General features: G+C 31.8%; 4 protein-coding genes across 5 annotated transcripts in view; 2 read left to right on the forward strand and 2 right to left on the reverse strand.

Annotated features, from left to right (window-relative positions):
- Graf (GTPase regulator associated with FAK) overlaps nt 1–1783 on the reverse strand; it is a 102202-nt gene extending 100419 nt beyond the window's left edge. For both annotated transcript variants that reach the window (XM_088193801.1, XM_088193800.1), the window contains exon 1: nt 1470–1783. In XM_088193801.1, coding sequence (XP_088049927.1) covers nt 1470–1629 — 160 coding nt within the window. In that variant the 5' untranslated portion in view covers nt 1630–1783. The remainder of the gene's footprint in view (nt 1–1469) is intronic.
- Nucleotides 1784–4823: 3040 nt separating this feature from the next.
- Nucleotides 4824–8448, reverse strand: LOC148231326 (uncharacterized). The gene is made up of 5 exons (XM_088194167.1): nt 8314–8448; nt 8095–8242; nt 6577–8028; nt 6335–6507; nt 4824–5286 (listed from the first exon to the last, which is right to left on the reverse strand). Exons 2-5 carry the CDS (start codon nt 8206–8208, stop codon nt 4968–4970), a joined length of 2058 nt encoding a protein of 685 aa, XP_088050293.1. The 5' UTR covers nt 8209–8242; nt 8314–8448; the 3' UTR covers nt 4824–4967.
- Nucleotides 8449–10187: 1739 nt separating this feature from the next.
- Nucleotides 10188–13093, forward strand: Noa36 (zinc finger protein 330 homolog Noa36). The gene is made up of 7 exons (XM_088193875.1): nt 10188–10394; nt 10464–10614; nt 10688–10799; nt 11815–11934; nt 12003–12167; nt 12439–12549; nt 12619–13093. The coding sequence occupies exons 1-7, from the start codon at nt 10255–10257 to the stop codon at nt 12798–12800; spliced, it is 981 nt and encodes a 326-aa protein (XP_088050001.1). The 5' UTR covers nt 10188–10254; the 3' UTR covers nt 12801–13093.
- A 2946-nt stretch (nt 13094–16039) lies between these two features.
- Nucleotides 16040–21594, forward strand: LOC148231328 (hemicentin-2-like). Its single transcript, XM_088194869.1, has 12 exons — nt 16040–16424; nt 16488–16717; nt 16777–16905; nt 16973–17059; nt 17128–17268; nt 17330–17495; nt 17553–17740; nt 17803–17875; nt 17941–17969; nt 18163–18278; nt 18346–18461; nt 21366–21594. The coding sequence occupies exons 1-12, from the start codon at nt 16124–16126 to the stop codon at nt 21497–21499; spliced, it is 1710 nt and encodes a 569-aa protein (XP_088050995.1). The 5' UTR covers nt 16040–16123; the 3' UTR covers nt 21500–21594.
- The last annotated feature ends 776 nt before the right edge of the window (nt 21595–22370 follow it).

The following is a 22370-nucleotide window of genomic DNA, read 5'->3' on the forward strand; positions in this document are numbered from 1 at the left end:
TAAGCTGATAAATATATTTCAAGCTTATTATATATACAAATTATAAAGAAAATATTATTAAATTAGTACTGATTGCATTTTTTTTACAGTTTGCATAACACTGTATAGTAATGTATTTATCACAAAGTCAATACTCGATTTATAAAAATAGATTTTATTATTTTTAAATGTGATATGTAGCTACTATATATTATACATATTTTGCTGGGAGCAAACATTATATTTTGCCACAATTATTTAAAAATCTAACTATATATACTATATTTTAGTATAGTAAATTTTATCATATACCTGGATCTGGTTACTGAAATATTTTTGTTTTATTATTTCAAACATTATTTATGGATGTGTCTAATTTTTCTTTGAATGCGAATTGACGTGTGGTTTACAGATAGCCAGTTCTTAGTATTGTCTTATGATTCAATCTTTGTATAACAGTTGAACATAAAAGTATTTACAAAAATATTATCATTTACGAACTGACTGAAATTTGAGAAATCGCTGTTGAGAGTGTAGTTCAGCTTTTTTGATCGCACTGTAATGTGCAACGAAAATATATTTTTGCGATTAGGTAAGATTGATCATGAGACAAAATTCGGTCGAACCCGATTTAAATTGATTCTATAATTTTGAATTTACAACAATCTAATGGTCATCCATTAGATTGTTGTACCATATCTACTAATCAATTAGTTATTTAAAAGTCGGCTCTATAAATTATGAGTGCAAGAAATTTTATTGAAATTCAAATAAAAATATTACAGTTGGTTAAATTGAAAAAGACAGTTGAACATTTATTTTATATTTATTTTTGTTTTGGAACATTTTCTTAAAGATTTAATAATAATTTATCCGGTTTCTCATCTCTACAACAGATACTAGCAACAACAACAAAAGCTTTAGTTTAATACTATAATAGTCTCGAATTTTGCAAAACTAAATTGTTAGGGGAGGGTACTGCGAGGGCCGATACAATAAGACAATACCGAGGCAGAGTACAACGGAAGAACGTATTCTGCCGATCGATGCGTGATTAGCTTTATATGTAATTATGTAATCTAAATCACTAAATATTAACATGTCTCATTTCTAACTAATATGTTGAACATATAACTAAACAAAATATAAATTCTAATAAGATTTATATTAGAAGTCGATCCAAATTAAAAAGAATAATAAATAGGTCAAAGCGAAAACTAATCAATACATTGCTCGACATTTTGCAATAAATAAAAATAAAAATTGCGTGAAATTGCGCATTTCAATTTATGCAGACGCAAAGGTAATGATGCAATTGCAGTTTCGAAAAATCGTCGCGCAATCGTTTTATGATTTAAAAGGAGCGATTTGAACGAATAAAAAAGCGCATAGACAACAAACCGATTGTCTATTGTTTTTGTTTTGGCCGCCGCGCCGTGGAGCGCGCGACTATACAAAATAGTTTGTAAAAGTTTAGCGGGGCGACTCACTCTGCGCGGCTTGGAGCAGGTCCTTGACTTGCTTGATGAGCCTCTTGATCTGCTGGCTGGTCCTGTCCAACTCCTCTTCGTGGTTGTGCAGGTTCACGCGGAACCACGGACTGTCAGTGAGACAATCCGTGAACTCCAGCGGCGACAACACGACACTCATTTTGACAGGTGGCGACACGGGCGAAGGTTAAACACTGATTTTGCTCACTGTTGGCATTTTTTTTTCCGTCGCACGTCTGTCGAAAACCGAAAGTTTGCCGCAACTAATGAACGACGCGCACACGCACTACCCGAACGACGGCCTGCCGGCGACTGACGAACAGCTAAGGTGGTGGCGCCACCGTCGCGTGCGTCAGATTTCAAAACTACACCCCGCCCCCTTATCGAAAATGGACGTTTTTCGTCTTGTTATTGCCAAAATTCGTATAATTTATTTACAATTTGCCAATATTTAAGGAAAAAAGTTAAAATTTTATAAGATCTGTATTGAAAAAACATACATATAAAAAATTGCACAAATACAATATATTCGGGTCATTATACAATATATAAAAATTATTTTAACAGAATGTGAACGCGGATTTTAGCCAATTATATTTGCCACCCCCGACAAGAGTTGCGTTTAGACTAAGACAATTTCAGAACCTTGTTCATCAAATTTGTTGGACCACCTCGGAAACTTTTCGAACCTTTAAAGTTTAAAGTACGTTGCTCTGTGGTTACTCAGAGGAGTACATCGATCATATGCATACATATACCTACAGGAAGGAAAGGGTCGAGAAAATTTGTCGGGTGACAATTGGAAGAGATTTTGGAATATTTGCCTTAAATACAAAAAAAAAAATTTATGTTAAGAACTGAATAATTTTTTTTTTAAATTACATATTAAAAATATGTGAGTTCCGGTATATTTTCCCTTTTAAAAATTACTAGATATGGTTTTTGACATAATAACTGCGATAATCTTAATTAGATCACCATAAAACTTTTTAAAAACTAAATCATTGTAAATAGCTTAGCTAAATTTGTTAGTAACCATTATATGTCGTTTGTCAAAATTTTACCAATTAAAAAAATTAAATTTGTGGAAAATATTGTATTTTTTTTAATTTTAGCACCTGCTTATTGAAACCAGAAACAAACTTAGCCGTGATATTCAGTCTTTTAAAAAAAAAGCATTATCTAATTAAAATTAGGACTGTTGCCGTGCCTTTAAAAACCATTAAGTAGCATATATTAAAAAAACAAAACATTTTTCTTAAAAATTACAATAACTTTTTCTATGTAATAGTTTTGCCCTATCTACTTTTTTCTCTAGGAGTTTTTTAAGAGTTACATTTTTTTTATAGTAGCCATTTTGAAACAATATGTTGGATTAATCTGGCTAGCAAACTAAGCTGAGATATTTAAAATAATCGTAAATAAATTAGCACTTTATAGTCATTAAAAAAATAGTAAAATATTTTTATTTTCCACAATTTTATTGTGACCTTAACTTTACTCGCTTTAAATTCTATGTTTTATTATTGTACCACAAATTATAATAATAATGTGGGTGCCTATTTACTCACTATGGCGAAAATTAGGCGGAAATATAGTAACACTGGCGTGACGGTGGCGTAGGGCAACATATTCTTTGGCAGAACTTGAAGTGAAGACTACGACCGGTGGTGCCTCGCCGGCTGATCTCTCGCATCCTAAAGTTCAATACAACTTTTAACTTATTATTATATATTAAATAAATACAACTGCAGCGGCCAAATCTGTGTCTAATTGACAACCATCATCATCCGTCCGGTAAAATAATAGTAATAATGAAAACGTTTACTACTAACTTAAAATGGTTTTTAAGCTTATACGGTATTAGTATCTCCTTCCGGTTTCGTTAAAATATATGCGGTTTTACAAGCGCATTATTTAATGGATTTCGCGCTGGTGACTCAGCTGCCCATTATATGATGTGCATAGGGTGGAAGGGATTAATAGGTACGTAACAGAAAATAACATAGTCTGTTTTAGCTCCGAAGCATCGAATTGGTCAGACCCTTCCCTGACTTCAAATGGGTATATAAGTGTAAACACAGCGTAATTACGTACGGGGAAGCCAAAATTGCAATCCGGGGATGTCGCGATTACAATTAAACGATCCTATTCTCATTGCTCCATTGTGTATTTTTTCCATCGTCTTTTCTGATTCTTTAACATATATAATATCTGATTCATTGTTGCACAATAATTAATACAAGGTAATATAACACTATTGTTTATTGTTATTATATTTTTATATTTACATTAACATATTTCTCATCCAAGACGATATACATACATATTTATTATTATTATATATGTACAGCGTTCTTTAAAATGTATTTTTAAAATTATATTTTTATAATTAAATACATAAATATATATGTTAATAATTATTTTTGTATTATTATCAAGCACATCTTTATAATTAATAATCATATATTTACTTTTATTCTAATTTAGTTTTTAGCTCGACCCCGAGCGTTCCCACTGCAACGGCGCCAACACGAGCTTATTGCTTTTGACTTTTGAGAATTGATAATTGTTTTTGCGCCCTCCTATTGACCAAAATACGGTTTGAACATACTTGGACCAATACTTTAAGTCCGTAATAATATCGGTAAGAAAAGCTATTATATTTTAAAACATAGTATAATATCGAAGTGCAAACAAACCATGGTGCAATATGCGAGACGTGACGTCTGTCTGTACTTCTTCCGCTTATTTTCTTCTAAGAGATGAGTTGGCTTAGTTTGTACTTTTGACTTGGTCTAATGAAATGACCCCACCTGCCCTGGGTGTCGATAATCCGTCAGTTGTTGACGATTTTCAGTTGCGCCCAAAAATTCAGCTTCTCAACGAGATTGTCAGACATAATAACGTGCACATTTGTATTGCAATATAATACTAAGAATATATGTGTTTGCATATAATCTGATTTATACAATAAGTATGTATGAATTATTTTTTATAAATACCATCAAACTCATTGGGGAAATCTGCCAAGTAATTATTTGTAAAAAGTAAATGTGATTCAATAAAGCGAGTAAATACAATTTTATGGGAAATCGAAACCAGTGATTATTATATAATTATAATTGGTTTTCATAGATTTGCCTAATCTCACAGATGAATAATTAAAATAAAATTGATTGATTTTAACCTATAATAATTGTTTATAATAAATAAAATAGATGTCACTAATTTATAAACTTTGATTCCAGTCCGATATCTCATTATTTACTTAGAAGTTCTTGATTGTATTTACCCTATTGTAAAGCATCTTGCAACGGAAGATTTACAGTAAATAATAATAATAAAAGTAAATTTATTTTTATTAATAAATATTTTTATTTTTTACTGTATACTGGGTTAGTATAATAAAAATGATTAATATTATTTAAAATAAAACATGATATTCTATATCAATTAGTATGAGAGAAAATGATAATTACACAAAAAATTAAAGTATTACATGCAATCATTAAAATTAAGGGCTTTGTTGGGGACGAATACCAACGTTTGTTTAATATCGTCATCTACGTTTCTTAGGGAATCGCACAGCTGTACGAGGTGTTTTCTGGCTGATGGCGGCTGAATTTTGGTTGTAGATTTTATTTGCACATCGGGGGTTTTAATTTTGATAACATGTCCGTTGGTCTTCTCCAGATTTACTTGCGGAGAGAATTTCTTTGTGTGCAATTGAGACTTGTCACTGATGTGAGGTATCCTGGAGCTACGTCGGACTGGAGTGGCAGTGTACTTCTTCTTGATGTTAGATCCATCGACACTGTTAACAAATAAATATGATTATCAACTAGAGTTGTTAATTTTAATTGTATAATTTGCAGGGCTGTGGAGTCGGAGTCGTAAAAAATCAACTGACTTTCTTTAAAACGTTTAGTGTGCTGAAGAGTGTTTATTTTCCACGCTCAAAATAATCAAATCTAAATCGCTGACTTACTAGAAGCAATTATTTTTTAATGATATACAATTTAAATCACAGATGGAAAAGATTAAATTTATTTTATGTAAGGTATATTATATTTTATTTTGTATTTACTTTTTAAATATATCATTATAATAAGGTAATAAATGTGAATTTGGTAGACGTGGCCTTTTTTGCTTAACAATTGCATATGGTAATTATTCCTAAAAATGCAGCAGTGTGGCCGGGCTTATTTGCGAAAATTAGAACGTAAGCTTATTTTTTTCAACCATCATAACTTTTTAAATAGTTAACTATTTAATGTCAAATTTAGAATGCAGTTTCGTAATGATCAAACTCTGTGACCTCTACAATAGTTTTTTATATTTAACACTTTACAGTCGATTTACGCGGCGATAACGCACAATCGTTTAACTTTGACACTGTTGCCAGTCGATACATCGTTACATGTTTTGATCCCAGTTTCTCATGCATCACATCAATAATAATGATCTAATGAGATGTTTCTTTTCAACAAAATAAATGCTTTTACGCCTAGGAAAAATATTTGTGAATAGAATGTTTATAGGTTGTATCTACTATGACCGAAATTCACAGAATTTTTTCGTTGAACGAAACAAAATGTTGGATTTTATTGCTTTTGACATTGATTCTACACCCTTAAATTTGGCCAGAAAAATATCATTTAATGAAATACTATGAATCTTAATGAATTAAATGCTAGCAAAAAATAATCTTATTAAAATTGTTAAAATCAGATTCGGTAAAATTTTAAAATACTCCACGAATTGGATCTTTAAATGAAGCAAAGCTTAGTATTTTCTACACAATTATTTATCATGTCAAGTTTTTAGTATTATATTGAATCATAATGTAGTAAAAGTAATACCATTCTTCTGCCTGTCTGATGGCAAACTTGATCAAAAAAGACTTGAAGACATTCTTCACGTCTAATAAGTTTTTAGTGGTGTGTTTTACATTTTCAGTATCGGTTGTGGGATCCAGATTCAACTTCATGAACTTATTGAGTAATTTGTCTAGAGATTCTTCAACGTTTTTCGGCTGAAAATAATATAATTTTATTAGTCTTAATTGCAATTAAATTAGCGAAGAAGTACGATCTATATTTACTTGTGCTCCTCGTTGCAAGGCGTTGTTGAAACAATCTACAGTGCGCACAAAATCTCCTCTCTTCTCCTCCAAAGCTGCTCTACATTCCCAATAAGCCGGTATATCCTTGACGTTCTCTCCGCATTCGCGCACAATTGCACGCAGCCACTCTGCGCATTGCAGCCATGAATATTCCTCCACGATCAATTGGTTCAGATCGTACAATGCGTCCGAGATCAACGGTTCGATGATTTTCTGCGATTTATCGCGAGGAGTGAACTCTTGCAGGATGTTTCCGTTAGGCGTTTTAGTCGGAGAAGATAGTGTTAAATCTGAGCTGTCGGAAGTCGTGCGTTGACGCCAGCCGGTCGCTTTATTATTAACTTCTCCGACGAAGTTTTCTTTGAAGGAATCGTCGTCATTAATTTCGACGTTTTCTTTATTTTCTTCATCGTTCAACGCGTCGGGAATGACCGAAAGCGGTTCGTGATGTTTCAAACCGAAGCATTTCAGATGATGGAAAGTACTCAGCGACTTGCCTCTCTTTTGTAACCAGTCGTTCAAACGCTTCCTCAGCTCGGAAGGCTTCGGTGTGTTCAAACACATGTTTGGAGTTGAACTCTTCCGCATGGGAGTAAAAAAAGTGACTGATTTTTTCTTCTCTGAACCGACAGATAATACGTAATTCTTAGGTGGGAATTCTGGTAGTTCGTCTTCAATCTCTTTATTCTTAATGTTTCCGAGCGACAAAGTTCTTTTGAAGCAATCTTTAACTGCGTTTTCGCCGAGTCTTTTAAAGTGAACTGTAGATAGAGACCGTCTCAGTTTTTTAGCTTCTTCAAATTTTACTTTATCGTTGTTTAAAATATCATTTTTAACATGCGGTTTGGATACAACGGGAGCCATCGATTTTCTCGGTGGTGCAACAGACTTTCTCGGTGGAGCAACAGATTTTCTCGGTACAAATTTTGTAGTTTTAGAAACGTTGTAGTTTGTGCAAGAATTATTAATCTTTTCATTTACATTCCTGTTGCTTATCGCCTTATTGGGCAAAGATTTATTAAGCGATGCAACATTAGGTTTAGCAAATGTCTTTGGTTTCGATAATCGCTCAGACGTGGCAGCCAAATTGACTCTTTTATCGACAGTTTTTACGGGTACGGTTGTACTTACAATGGGTGCCTTTTGGGTAACTTTCGGTTTAATCGCTTCAGGTTTCGGAAAAATCGACTGGCGCGACTTTGACGCGTATTCGATTCTTCTGGATTTTGCTAACACATTGTTGAATGTGTTTTTGGAATCGAGCTGTTCGTTCTTACTAAGCAAACTGATATCACCTGGTTGAGATTTAACAGAATCGACCTTAGGCATGATAGATTTTCTCGATTTGGTAAGATCGATAGGCTTATTTTTCGATTGACTGCTTAAGAAAATAGACTCAGTGGGAACTTTCTGGAGATGCATGCTTTTTAACTGTAATAAAACAATACTTTAGTAATAAATTTTGCGCAATACATAAGTAGCAAAATGAATATTCACCAATTGAAGTCTCGCGGTTTGACGAGCCTCTCTCTGCTCTCTTAACCTTTGAGCTCGCAATTTCAAAGCTTCAATCGTTGAAGCATCCAAATGGACGCCTTTATTGTTCTCCATTTTAAATATTGTGAGCCCACTTTGTAAGACAACACTGTAATAGTTAAAAGATAATGTGATATTTATAATCATATAGTTGAAAGATAAAGTATTAAATTAACTTACAAAAATATTAACTGACAATCAACAAGTGTATAGCGTCCTATCCGTCGTTGTGCTTTCAATTCAAACGCTCATATAATGTTGCCAGTGTACAAAATTTATTTCGGTCGTAACGATATAATTATCAACATTTTCAACTGTTTTATTTAACCCTTTGACAGTGACTGGTATTTCTGCACGTCATTTCGCACTTTTAAACTGATTTTAAAAAGTTTATGGCAACTTTACATTTATATTTTATTGATTACATCCATAGATTATATGTCATTCGCGGTGAAATGGTTAAAAATGTATTCCCTTTAACAGCACTCTGTTTTTGGATTCGGTACTCACAATTTTTCATAGTGACTTTTTAAAAATTGAAAATGAACTATCAACCAATCTTCTTCTACATCATTAGAAAAATCTGAAATGACGTTCTTGCAGGTTAAGTGCAAGCGAACGATAGTCAAAATAATTAACACCCCATTAATAACTCACAACGTATTTATTTAATTGTATGTATGACGCGATAGTATTTAGAGCGACAAACGAAGCGAGAATAACGACAGAAAGAACGCTTGGTTTGTTATCTTGACATCTGACAATGTTGCGAGCCCAACAAATTAATTCTATTAACACCTTGATACTAATATTAAACTGCCGTTATGTGAATGACATATCGATCAATTATATCAATTTTAAGCGTCACAGCAATAACGACACTATACGATTACACCATTGCCAACTGAAAAAATGATTCTGACCATCTGTAAAAATCTGTATATCCACTCGTACGCTGTGTGCATTAGGAGTAGTTCACTGATCAAGCATTTTTCGGATTATTAATTTTGTAAATTAGTCAATCATAAAATAACTGTATCTCAAAATCCAATAAACATATTTGTGTAAAATAAAAAGCAGTTTAAAAAAATGGTTTTAAATTTATAACAATTATTTTATTGCAAAGTCAATGGGCAAAATTATTAAAAGTTTTGGCTATCCAATGTGTATTCTAGTCGCTTATATTCTGACTGATGTATTCTGATATTTTAATATAAATTCTGACCACAACCGTATTAAAATTCTAACTATGTAATTATTGTTTTAGAACTTTCGTTGGGTCAAGTCCAAAATACAGACAAAACCAACTTATCTCTTTGTGGAAAATTTGCGGAAGATAAAGTACAGACAGACGTCGCATCTTGCATATTGCTGTATAGTTTGTCTGCACTTTGATATTACACTGTTTTAGAAATATTATAACCTTCCTTACCGATATTACTACGGATCTGTGATACGAGAGTACTGGTAAAAGTGTATTCAAACCGAGTTTTTGTCCATAGGTGGGCGTAAAAATAATTATCACTTCTCAGAAGTCAAAAATCCACGTCAAAAGTAATAAAACTGTGTTGGCGCTATTGTAGTGAGAACGCTCGGTAATGAGCGCTCCCGCGGCGGAGATGCGATTTTATTGCTTTTGGTGTAGATTTTTGACTTCTGAGAAAATATAATTGTTTTTTAAACTTTCCTATTGGGCAAAATTAGGTTTAGATATGTCTAATTCGATTCTTACTTATTTTAAGTCGTTACATTGTTATAGAAGGTCCTAATATGAACGCTAGATAACTGAGCATTTTCATTATGATGGCGACAGTACGATTTTAGCGCAATTCACGTGGATTTTAAATCCCTTTGAATTTGGTTAGAAAAATGCATGTCATTTAATAAAATACTATGAATTTTAATGAAATCAAAATATTAATAAAACGACCACTGACTGGTCAACTTGCCCTCCTCTGGTAAAAGCTAAATTACGTATAAAAATATATTGCTCATTTAAATTTTCAATTGTTTCAATATTTTTTCTACTTGCAGCACAGTGTTCCGGTAACGTCACTGAAAGTGACAGCTCACTTAACCAATAAAGCGTCTGCGGTGCGGTAGTCGTAAATTTGTTGAAAAATGCCGAAAAAGAAAACGGGTCAGCGCAAGAAGGCGGAGAAGCAGCGGATGCGTCAAAAGGACATCCGCGAAGCTCGGTCTCGCGTGCCGCTTGCGGATCACCCCTGCAACGGCCAAATGGAATGCGACAAATGTCACAAGTATTACTTTCTAAACCAACGCCCATATTAAATTAGCAAACCGATACAGCTGACACTGATCCTTTTCAGGAAGCAGAAGAGCAGAGCGTTCTGTTATTTTTGTCAGACCATTCAAAGATTGCCAGTTTGTGCACAATGCAACAAAATGAAGTGCATGCTGAAGACTGGCGACTGTGTAGTCAAGCACGCCGGCGTCTATACCACTGGTCTCGGGATGGTGGTGAGTTTAAATGAGCTGTGTTGTGATACCGAGACGACTTTGGATCGTATTAATTAAAAATATTTCAACATAGGGTGCCATTTGCGACTTCTGCGAAGCTTGGGTCTGTCACGGAAGAAAGTGTCTCACGTCTCATGCGTGCTCGTGTCCTTTGATTGACGCTGTGTGCGTAGAATGCGAGCGAGGTAAATGCAATGTAACATTTTTTTAAATGGATTTTTCAACTAAGATTTTTCACAAAGTTCTAAGAATTTGCTTGTATTTTTTTTATTTAATTATTTATTTATTACAAATTTGACTTATAGATAATATTTAGACACATATGGTTCGTATCGCAGATATTTTAGGCTGCGGCTGGGGATGGATTCCTCGGCGTCCCCTTGTGACTGCAGGGTACAGCTTTACATTAAGCTTGTTGTTGGATAAGGGGAAGATTTCTCTTATCATCTGAGGTGGCACTGACCATGTTAAATATTAATAATATTTAGCCACTGCAATGACGGCGGCACGATTTTATTGTTTTTGATGTTGATTTTTGACTTCTGAGAAAGGATAATTGTTTTTTGCGCTCTCCTATTGGTCAAAATTAGGTTTATATGTTCCTCATTTAATTTGTAATATCATTATTCCCATTGCGACGGTGCCGACACGATTTTATTGCTTTTGACGTGGATTTTTGACTTCTGAGAGGAGATAATTGTTTTTTGCGCTCTTCTATTGGTCAAAATTCAGTTTAGATATGCTTCATTCGATTCTTACTTAGTATAAATCATAATATTGTTATAAAAATGAACGTTAGGTAACCTAGCGTTTCCACTGCGATGGTGATGGCATAATTTTATTGTTTTTGACGTGGATTCTAAACAAGGACCCCCTTGAATTTAGCCAGAAAAATGTATGTCATTTAACGAAATACTAATGGAAATATTAAAAAACGATCACTGATTGGCCTATTTTTGCCCCCTCCCCCCGAAAAAACCTTAAATGATGTACCTGAATCGACATTTGTGCTATTTTTTTTAACCTGTTAATAACACTAGTCTTACACGGCCTCAAGATTATTACAACTTTTCAGAAGTATATCTAACGATCAAACGAAATAAACTAAATGAGCATGTCGATTAAATAGCAAAGAAACATTTCTAGAACTTTGTAAATATATGTATCTCGTAATTGTATTTAATGCATATTATATTTTAGGTGTATGGGATCATGGCGGTCGCGTTTTCAAATGTTCATTTTGCGACGAGTTCCTATGCGAGGACGATCAATTTGAACACCAAGCTTCGTGTCAAATCTTGGAATCTGAAAATTTCAAATGTGATTATATTTTATATATACTTATTTATATTTTTAATTTCTAAACATATTTTTTATTGTTATTGCAGGTCAATCGTGCAACAAACTTGGACAGTATTCCTGCCTGAAGTGTAAGACGTGTTACTGCGACGATCATGTCAAGAGGAAAGGTTTCAAATATGAAAAAAACAAACCGATTCCTTGTCCGAAATGCAACTATGAAACGTCGCAAACTAAAGATCTCAGCATGTCGAGTGAGTGAATGTTTAAATCAGGGCTGGATGAACTTATATGCTAATTAAAAAAGAGAGTATCATATCTATTAATAGTAGACATTTTGGAAATTCAGAGACCTAAAATCCGATATATAACAATATATTTCTGGCTCTTGATTTATTTATTTGCTATTTATTCTTGATATGTTTTTTTGATATATTTCTGTAAACATTTTATTTTAATCTGGCCCTGGTAAATATTTGAATATTTAAGTTGTATGATTGTTTGATCGTTTAATTATTTTTTTAGCGAGAAACCATAAATTCGGTCGGCAAGGTCACGCCGAGGGCGAAGACGATGATGATAACGATCAAGGTTATGGATATTATTCTGGTACTACCAATGAATACGGTGGAGAAAGTAAGATTTTTATTACACAATTATTTATATGCATGTATATTTATTAATTATATTTATAAAACATTACAGAAAGCTATGGTTATGGAGAAGCCGATAGCGATTCGAGCTACTCGGCAGATGATGATGATGAAGATGATTCAGACGCAGAAGAATCTGATGATGAAGAATCGAAAAATTCAGACGAAGATAAGGAAAAAGAAAAGGAAAAAGAAAAGGAAAAAGAAAGCGAAAAAGAGAAAGAGAAGCCGTAAATGCAAGAATATGCTTCCAGTATTAATAATATTTTTTTTCATAGCTTTTACTTTTGTAAACCAGGTCACAATATATGTAATTGATAACCTCTGCTATATAATGAATTTAAAAATAGATGACCACGTAAAAAAATATTTATCATTTAAAAAATCTTCGCCAGCATAATTCATTTATATTTAAAAAATAAAAATAAACATAATAATACTCCAAATATGTGTTAAAACGATTTATTTTAATAATAAAATGTGTATAAATATGTATTGTTTCTAAATATAAAAGTTATTCTGATGATTATTTTTATTTTTCTACATTTATTCAATAAAATAAATAACAAAATACAGAACAGAGTAGAAGTCTGAATTATTTCTGTTTTTTCAAGAAATATTTGTTTTCAAGCTCAATTTATTTAGTCCAAAATTTATTTATTTGACAAAAAAGTGTTATTCATGATTCAGAAAATTTTAAATAGCCGATAGTTCAGCACATTAGTGTAGTAGTACAAATCGGTGATTAATACATGAAGTCTTTAATATGGTATGTATCCTATATTTCTATTTATGTCGTATCTGAGAGATCGAAATCAGTGATTATTATATAATTATAATTCAAATCGATTATCATAGCTTGGGTTTTCCTACATTTTTCTAATCTCACGGATGTATAATTAAAAGGCTCGTATTTTTCTGGTAAATTGGGGACGTGCTATTTGGGTGACTAGAAAATACTCATACAATTTTTTGCAATACGTATATACGAATCAGGCGCGTGTAGTGAAATATCTTCTCTTTGGAGCACTCACACATAAAGTGACAGGCATCCAAATAGTCCTCAATTTACCGGTCTACTGTATTTCATGTAGGATAGGACGCACAAATATATTAATTTTAAAACATATTATTTGTACAAAATTCAGATTATTTATTAAATATTTAAATATACAAAAATAATTCTTTTATCTTTTTTAAATACTATACAATTAAACAAAAAATATTAATATATATGTTTTAAAAAATACTCTTCTGGCTCTTAGAGACGCGAATTTGTCAATTAGTTCTGGTAAGTCCATACTTTCTGCTAAATTATGTGTAATGAATATTATTGCTAGACTACTTAGGTTTTCCTGATATAATTTTGAATTAATTTGAGTTTTAAAATACTTCTTTCGCCAGTGACAACGGAAACTGGCAGTGTTGAAAAATGCTAAGGGCAACGGTAAAATTTGGGAAACATGCTACTAAATCTACCTTTATGATATTTTGTAATATTTGTAAAGGATTGTTCGATGACGAGGAATCTGGATAAATTTTCCGGTAAAACAGTATTTCATTAAATAACTAGATACCATCCAGATCTCTTTTTGACATGTTTGTTTTGCCTGACTGGAATTTTACATCTAGCTTCGTACAATATTTCTCTAAAGTAGCATTGTCCATTTCTTTTAAAATTATACAAAAAACTAAATAAAGATTCACTTTCATTGATTGAAGGAATTGCTCATTGACCTAAAATCCTGAAATAAAAATTTATTTGAAATTACTGCATGGGATCTGCAGTCGAATTTGATTTGGCTTCGTAGAAAAAGTGATATAGCTTTTTAATTTGGCGATTTATAGGAAATTCAAGTTGTGTTAATTTTCTCAGCCTTTGTAACGACATCGCTAGTAAATATATTGAAACATTCATCATTTCGTTATAGAATTATATAAATTTGAAGATTTTTAAGGGCATTGACACATTCGGCTAAGCTTATATTTGGGTTTTGAAACATTTTACTAACGATATCTACCCTTGAAAGCAAATCATGCGAATTAATTATGTAATGTATAAATTTGAAAGAAGATATCTTTTGCTCTAATGAATGAGTGATATTTTTTGTTTTTATATTTTGGGTAGGATCGTTGATTAATTCTGCTAAACTGTTAATTATGTTTTTTACATTAAGACGTAAGGGCCTTATAGTTTTAATTCTACTTTTTCTATTAAGATTTTTGAGAGTTAAATTTGAAATGTTTCTTCAAAACATTTCATTGATATGTGGAAGCAGAAAAGCATCACTTACAACTAAAATCAATGTATGAGCATTAAAAATAACAAAGAGTGTTCTTGAATTTATGTATCATATGCGCTGTTGAAGGTCAATATTTTTACCTAGCATATTAGATTCATTGTCATAACCCTGACCCCTAATATTTTGAACATTTAATTCATAGTTTGCCAATTTTTCTATAAGGAAACCATACAATCCTTCACCGGTAGTATCCGTGATGCCCTCTAGCGATCCTTTTCAATGTCTAATAAATTTTGTTGTCTAAAAAAAAGGTCAGAATATAAGTAGCCAGAATATATATTAGACGGTCAGAATTTATATTAATTGCTCGGAGTTTATATTAAATGGTTACAATTTATTTTGATAGATGTGTCAAAATCATTTTTTCAGTTGACAATAGTGTTATCGTATAGTATTGTTATTGCTGTAACGCTGAAGTTTGGTACAACTAGTCGATCTGTCATTCGCATGTCGGCAGTTCATTATCATCATCATGGTGTTTTAGGGCCCATGTGTTTGGTTAGGCTCGCAACATTGTCAAATGTCAACATAGCAAGCCAAGCGCGCTCTCCGCTGCCGCTTGGCTTGCTATGTTGACATTTGACAACGCTGAATACTTTCGCGTACATACAATTAAATTGATTTGTTAAGAGTTATTCATGGGGTGTTCACTGTTTTAATCAACGTTCACTCACTCGAACAGTTTTGGTGCGAACGAGATATTTTATAAGATATTTATAAAATAAATAATTTATTGCTTATTTATATTTACAAATATTTTTTTCAATTCACATGATCATCCTATATTTTTATTCTGACCGTATGCTATTTTTATTCTAACCATTTGTTATTTATTCTGGTCCTGAATAATATAATTATGACCAGGCTATTAATACAATTCTGACCAAGATTTAATTTTTTTCTGACCATTTAACTTATTGCCTAATTAAAATAAATTTAAGCATGGTCATGTATAGTGACGTCTATTTATAATAGTTAATAATTAATAAGACTGATGTCACTAATTTACAGACTTTGATTTCAGTCTGGTGTCTCTCAACTTAATTAGTAGTTGTTGATTGTGTTTGCCTTTTTGAAACTGTATTACAATGGAAGATTTACAATTAATTAAATAAATATTTTTTTTTTATTAAGATATGTCTGTATGGGATGATAAGTTAGATAATATTTGACCCCGGGTGAATATGTTGCCACTCGGATTGATATTTTTAACCAGTCTGATCTTTTCGTTTACTGCTATACATCAAAGTATAAATGAAGATGAACACAAGCATCTGTCAGCAGTTGCTTCTGTATTTGTTAATATGCTTCACAATAAAGTCAATTAAATCTAAAAAATCAAATGCTGCGTCATATAACATTGGAGAGTTAAGAAATGTGCAAGATAACAACGATAATATCAGAAAAAGTTTAGTATTTGTGTTTGATAATACTAATTCCATGAGACCGGAATTGAATAAGGTGATTGAAGGTGCCACGTTGATCTTCGACACGATTCGCTATAAGGATTATAATATGATTGAGAATTATATATTTGTTCCATTCAACGATCCAAGTAAAACACATTTTTTTATTACAAAACAATAGTAATAGTTAAAGCATAACAAAATCCTTGCAGCCATTGGACCAATCTTAAAAACGACAGACGAAGCTCTATTTAAAAAAACTTTAAAAGAATTAAATGTAGGCGGTGGCGGTGATTGTCCGGAATTTGCACTTACTGGAATTAAAGCAGCTCTTGAAATATGTTTACCATATTCTTATATATACGTATTCTCCGACGCTTCTGCCAAAGATGTTTCTCTGATTGAAACTGTTTTAGAATTAGTGCAAAGGAAAAAAAGTCAGGTAATGTTTTTGCGATCAATACGTCTATTGTGCATCATATTTATAACATTCGCTTAAAGGTTGTTTTTATATTGACTGGTAATTGTGGAGATCGACCTAGAAAACGGATTAATTACGAAGTCTATGAACAAATCAAGGCTGTGAGTTCCGGTCAAATATTTCATCTTAAAAAAAATGAAGTTTCTGAGGTTGGTTTTTGGATATATTTGTATTTTATTTTATATTGCAATACAATATACATTATACGATAATTAGGTACTAAAATACATAAATGATAATATTGGTGAAAATGTTGTGGATTTACATACAAATCAGTATCCAAAATCTGAGCATAACGATACTGTAAGAAGGCCGATTACTCATTTCTTATTTGGAAAAAATTACTCTTACGTGAAGTATTTCGATAATAGGTAGCCGTTGATAATACGTTGGATAAAGTTACGGTTTCAGTAGCTGGTGGAAATTCAAATGTCACTGTAGTGAATCCGAGCGGTGAAGATGTTAGCGATCCGGATAAATTTGAAAAGATAATAGATTTAACAGAAATTAAGGTATTATATTTTAATTAGTATTTATTATAATGTTTAATCATCGCAAGGTTAAATGTTTTAGGTTTTCAACATTATCGATCCTGAGCCTGGTAATTGGACTGTGATCATATCGAGCGATAATGATCATTCAGTAAAAATAACCGGAGTATCTGAAATACAATTTGATTTGGGATATTTTATCAATGATACTTCCAGCTTTACAGAAACTTGTCAACGGCCATTGAAAGGTATCAGATAAAACTAATTTTTATTTTTAGATGGAGATCTAATTAATTTCATTATAGGTGTCGCAAATCGTTTACTTGTCAGAATTAGAAATGACGCAGGTCTAGTTTCGCAGTTAGACAATGTCGAATTAACTAATGGCGAAGGGAAAGTTTTAATCGAATTAACATTAACAAAAGACAAAAACGTTGTTCATATTTATAAATCGCAGCCGTTTCTTCCACCTGATGGATATTTTTACACTACTGTTAGTAGGTTTGTAAAATTATGAGCAAATTATAATTATATTAATTATAAGTTCATATTTAGGTGAGTGGGGTGGATAAGGATGGAAACCGTATTAAAAGATCTGGTTCTACTGCATTAACTGCACAAAATCCAGGTTAGTATATATTAACATGAAAGATGAATTCGAGTAATATTTCGACTTCTTATTTAAAATTACAGAAAAACCCTACATCACAGTAAAACCACAGGTAAAATAATATTTTATTAAAAGATAATATAAATCAATTTATATGCTAGATTAAATGTTGTTTCAATAAATTTTTTTCAGAATTTTCTTTTTACAAAATTAGCCAAATGTATCACACATTATTAATATAAAGTATAAGTTTAGTAAATTAATGCAATATAAATGAAAATAATGACAATAAAGTAATATTTTAGGTACTCGTCTATCCTCACGAAAGCCTCACTCTTAGCTGTATGTTTGAAAGTCTGATACCAGTTTCAGCTTCTTGGTTTAGAGATGATAAACTACTTCAAACCAAACAAGATTTTGTGTAAGTAACATTAATTTGTCAATTTGTAGTTTCACAATAATCTAAATTTTTGTTTTAAAAAAATCAGATTTAGTAACAAGATTGAGTATGTTGTAAAAAATGTAATAGATTCAGCGACATATACATGCAAAGCTGAAAATTCGGTCGGAGCGTCCACAGGAGAAACCAAAGTCAAAATAACAGGTTAATTTTAAATTACTTAATTGTTTGCTTTCATAGTTTTCTTCATCATATGCTCCTTGAATCCATAGTCCACTGATCTATCTAGTTCCAAAGGTCTTTCTTCTCCTTTACATTATGAATAACCTCTTGAAATTATATTTTTTTATGTACCATGGAAGTGGGCTTTTGATAACCGATTGCCTTTCAGTGTCATGAATTGTCACACAATTTTATTCCTCGTCCTCGATACCGATGGAATACTCGGCGGATGTATTCTAGGCAGGCCTTCCTCTTCTAAGGATTTCTATGTTATGTTTGAGTACATAAAGTCGTCTACACATTGCAGACTCACAGTGAATAGATAAAGATACTCGGTAGCATATTGAAAAATTCGGACCTATTTTAAGAATACTTTAGTATTGAACACTCTTTATGTTGCCCAAATGCGTGGCTTCATTATGTGATTGCTTAGTGTAATAAGTCAATGCAATGAATTGCTGCTCGAAAAAGTACAGCGTAAATTTCTTCAGTATTTGTACTTTCGAAATGATCTTTTTTTAGCTCCCGTAGCAATAATGATTTTTATTTTTAATGTCCTTCTTCGATATTTTCAAAATCTAGTCCCTTTATCTTAATTTTAATAAATATACAATATAAGACCAACAGAGTACAAGAACAACACTTCAATATAACCTTCATTAACATCTATGGACTCACAGAATAATCATCTGAGGACATTAAAGATCTTTTCTATGTAGAACTCAGTAAAATGTGCATGACACTCTCATAGTTCTGTGGGACTTGAATGCCATAATCGGCAAGAAGATATTTTCAATAAAGTAGCTGGACCACCAGTTAAAATGAGGAATGTCTATGCTATCTTGTGGCTGTTAATTTGTAGCACTTGGTTTCAACACAAATATATACAAAAATAAATTTTTAGATTACAGGTAGCAATAGATGTTCACATGGAGAGATAATACTGATATAAAAAAGAAAAGAAACAGCAATACAGGATGTTAAAGTATATAGAAATATTATCTGTAATTCAGACCAAATGGAAAACTGACATCTTAATGCAAAACGAAGCAAGGCTCGAGTATCGGAGGGTAATGAAGAATAAGCAGAGCCATATGGAGAGAATATCACTCAACGAGACCAACAAATACTGGTAAGACCTATAAACAGAAGTACTTGGAGAATTCAAAATAAGAAGGAAGCAAGAGTGATAAATGCAGACTAGCAATTGCACAAAAGAACGAAGCAAAAAGTTAATGTATGTATAAAGAAACGCACTAACAAGTGGATATGTACAAATAAAAGCGCAAAATAGCAAAAAAAAACTACTGAGCCAAGAATATAGTAATGTTAAAAAATGAATTAAAAGAAATGGAAGAGCAAAGAAAGAATAATAGCTATTGTAGATATTCTAACAAATAAAAATAAGCTAAACTTTTTAATGCAGGCTTAATGTATTTAAGGGCAAAAATGTAAATATTTTGATTGATAAAACATATATAATATAATGAAAAGATAAGAAGAGCACTTTAGCGAGCTACTAATCCAAACAATTACTAAAACGAAAGCATAAGACAAGATGAGAAAAAAGTATATCACACCACGGAAGAACAAATACAAACACCTACGTTGAAAGAAGTACAAAATGTAATTTAAAGTCTCAAAGTAATAAGGCACATAGGGCTTACCTTACTTAATATAGCTTACAAAGTATTTTCAGCAGTGCAAAAATATGAAGCGATAATAGGAGAGTATGAAATAGATTCACTTTATACCAGAAATACATATCATGAGACAGAAAATGGTAAAGTACATGTATACATTTATTCGTTGGATTTAAACAAGTTTTCATTGTGAGGACTGAAATATTATGCTCAAAGCTCTCAAAATGCTGGTGATAAATGCTACCAAAAGTTTTGAAATAAAATAAGGTGTAAAGCAGTGTGATGCACTATCAACATTAATATTTAAACTTGTACTAGAAACCGTTATACAAAAACAGTAATAGGACAGATATATGTATACATTGCAAATATACGCATATGTTGATGACATAGTTATACCCAAGAAGCAAAAACAGAGTCTGATTAGAGATGTCACAAATCTTGGTTGAGAAGCGGTTAAGTACAGATGATTAAAAGTAAATACACCCAAAACAAAATACATTATTAGCTCATGTACAGTGAAACCAGCAAGTAACTTTATGATGGAACGCTATATGTACGAAGGAGTAGAAGACTTCCAATACATATGAACTCATATAAAGTGCCATAATAAAATTGCTTCCATACATGCAAGCAGGTGCTTAAAAGTGCTTATTTATAATACCATCATAAGGCCAGTCGTTACATACGAATGTGAAGTTTCGAGTCAGACTCAAAAATAAAATACACAGCTAGTGTTTTGAGCAGAAGATCCTGAGAAAAAATTCTGTACACTTAAAACATGTGGATGGAACTTACAAGATCAGATAAAGGAGGTGTATAAGCATGAAAAATAAATCATTTTTTATAAACCACAACAACTAAGATGGGCAAGTCACGTAGAAAGAATGTAATATGAACGCCACAGAAAAATCAGACTAGGGGACGACCCTAAAAATGATGAAACGTTTGCCTTAACTAAGATCTGGAAAAATTGAAGATGAAAAACTGGAAGATCCATAGCATGTAACCATTGTTGTGAAGATTATTGTGATTGTAGATTCTAGAAAGAAGAAGAAACAGAATAAGGTGTGCGGATGATCCTATTTCTAGTAGCACATACAACATAGTCATAGCATTTTTTATATGCTATCTGTAATAAATTGTTTTATATTATATTCCCTTTTCTTTTAATTATTCTTCATGTTCTTGATGAATTTATGACTCAAATTGTATTATTCTTAAATATAATTTTCATTTTCAGATGCAACTTCAAAAATCAAAGACAGCAATTTACCAATTAAAAAGGTCCATTTTTATTTAGACGATTTAGGTAATGGTATGTTTACTTTTAACATGGGAACTAAGCAATTTACGGCATTACTGAATTCCAAATAAGGTGGTGCTGGAAACGTAAATATGGCAACGATGACCGATGGAACTATATAATCTTGAAGTCATTTATATGTCTTATAATAAAATATTTGAAGAGTTATTGTTTATTATTTACCATTTACCAATTTCAATTTAATAGTTAAAAAGTTGAGTAGCACACAAATATTATAGATAATAATAATAATAGTGAGAATGCATTGTGTTTCTGTTTAACTCTTGCGCTTAAGTAGTTTATATGAAATATGTTTCTTTTATTTTGATTAAACAAAGACTATGTAAAGCTATCTGTAAATGAAAGCTTACAAACCGAAATTATTAGAGTGTAAATGAGCAACACGGTAGGCTTAATATTACTAAATATATATATTAGGTATTGGTGTCTTTGTCACAACATACTCCCTCACTAATAAGATGTATGAAAGCTTAAATGATGAAATTATAAGAGGTTTTGCAGGAAAAAATATACATATATTGGGTATTGACTTCTTTGTCACAACGTACTCCCCTATTATTATGATATATGTATTGAAAATAATGAATAAGAAAGATTAACAAAAAGTAAATATACAAAGATAATAATACATATTTTCTATTTACTATTATTGACAAGTATGATTTTTTGCTAGGGTCCAAGTTTACAAGGTTTTATTCGCAGTAATGTTATGTTATTAATGTAATTCGCAGTAATGTTATAAATAGTTTTTCAGTGATTGCCAACTTGTTTATGCTGATTGTAATTGCATTATGAATTGAGCATCAAAATGGCGTCACGAATTTAAAGCAGGAAGATCTAAAAGGGTGCTAAAAAAGAGAGTACAAGTCAAACATATAATCTTAATCAAAAACACAATTGGTATGTTCAAACGATTGAATA

Source organism: Plectrocnemia conspersa, unplaced genomic scaffold, assembly GCF_051122295.1.
Source record: "Plectrocnemia conspersa isolate PC_06_02 unplaced genomic scaffold, ASM5112229v1 ptg000010l, whole genome shotgun sequence".
NCBI lineage: Eukaryota > Metazoa > Arthropoda > Insecta > Trichoptera > Polycentropodidae > Plectrocnemia > Plectrocnemia conspersa.

Bases quoted from the DNA above. Each gene is read 5' to 3' on its own strand.
- LOC148231326 (XM_088194167.1), bottom strand. From the start codon at position 8,208: ATGGAGAACAATAAAGGCGTCCATTTGGATGCTTCAACGATTGAAGCT. The intron at 6,508-6,576 runs GTAAATATAGAT...TATTATTTTCAG, and splicing joins CCTTGCAACGAGGAGCACAA to CCGAAAAACGTTGAAGAATC. The intron at 5,287-6,334 runs GTATTACTTTTA...ATTTGTTAACAG, and splicing joins ATCAGACAGGCAGAAGAATG to TGTCGATGGATCTAACATCA.
- Noa36 (XM_088193875.1), top strand. From the start codon at position 10,255: ATGCCGAAAAAGAAAACGGGTCAGCGCAAGAAGGCGGAGAAGCAGCGG. The intron at 10,800-11,814 runs GTAAATGCAATG...ATTATATTTTAG, and splicing joins GTGCGTAGAATGCGAGCGAG to GTGTATGGGATCATGGCGGT. The intron at 12,550-12,618 runs GTAAGATTTTTA...AAAACATTACAG, and splicing joins CAATGAATACGGTGGAGAAA to AAAGCTATGGTTATGGAGAA.
- LOC148231328 (XM_088194869.1), top strand. From the start codon at position 16,124: ATGAAGATGAACACAAGCATCTGTCAGCAGTTGCTTCTGTATTTGTTA. The intron at 16,906-16,972 runs GTTGGTTTTTGG...TACGATAATTAG, and splicing joins AAAAAAATGAAGTTTCTGAG to GTACTAAAATACATAAATGA. The intron at 17,060-17,127 runs GTAAGAAGGCCG...TTTCGATAATAG, and splicing joins AATCTGAGCATAACGATACT to GTAGCCGTTGATAATACGTT.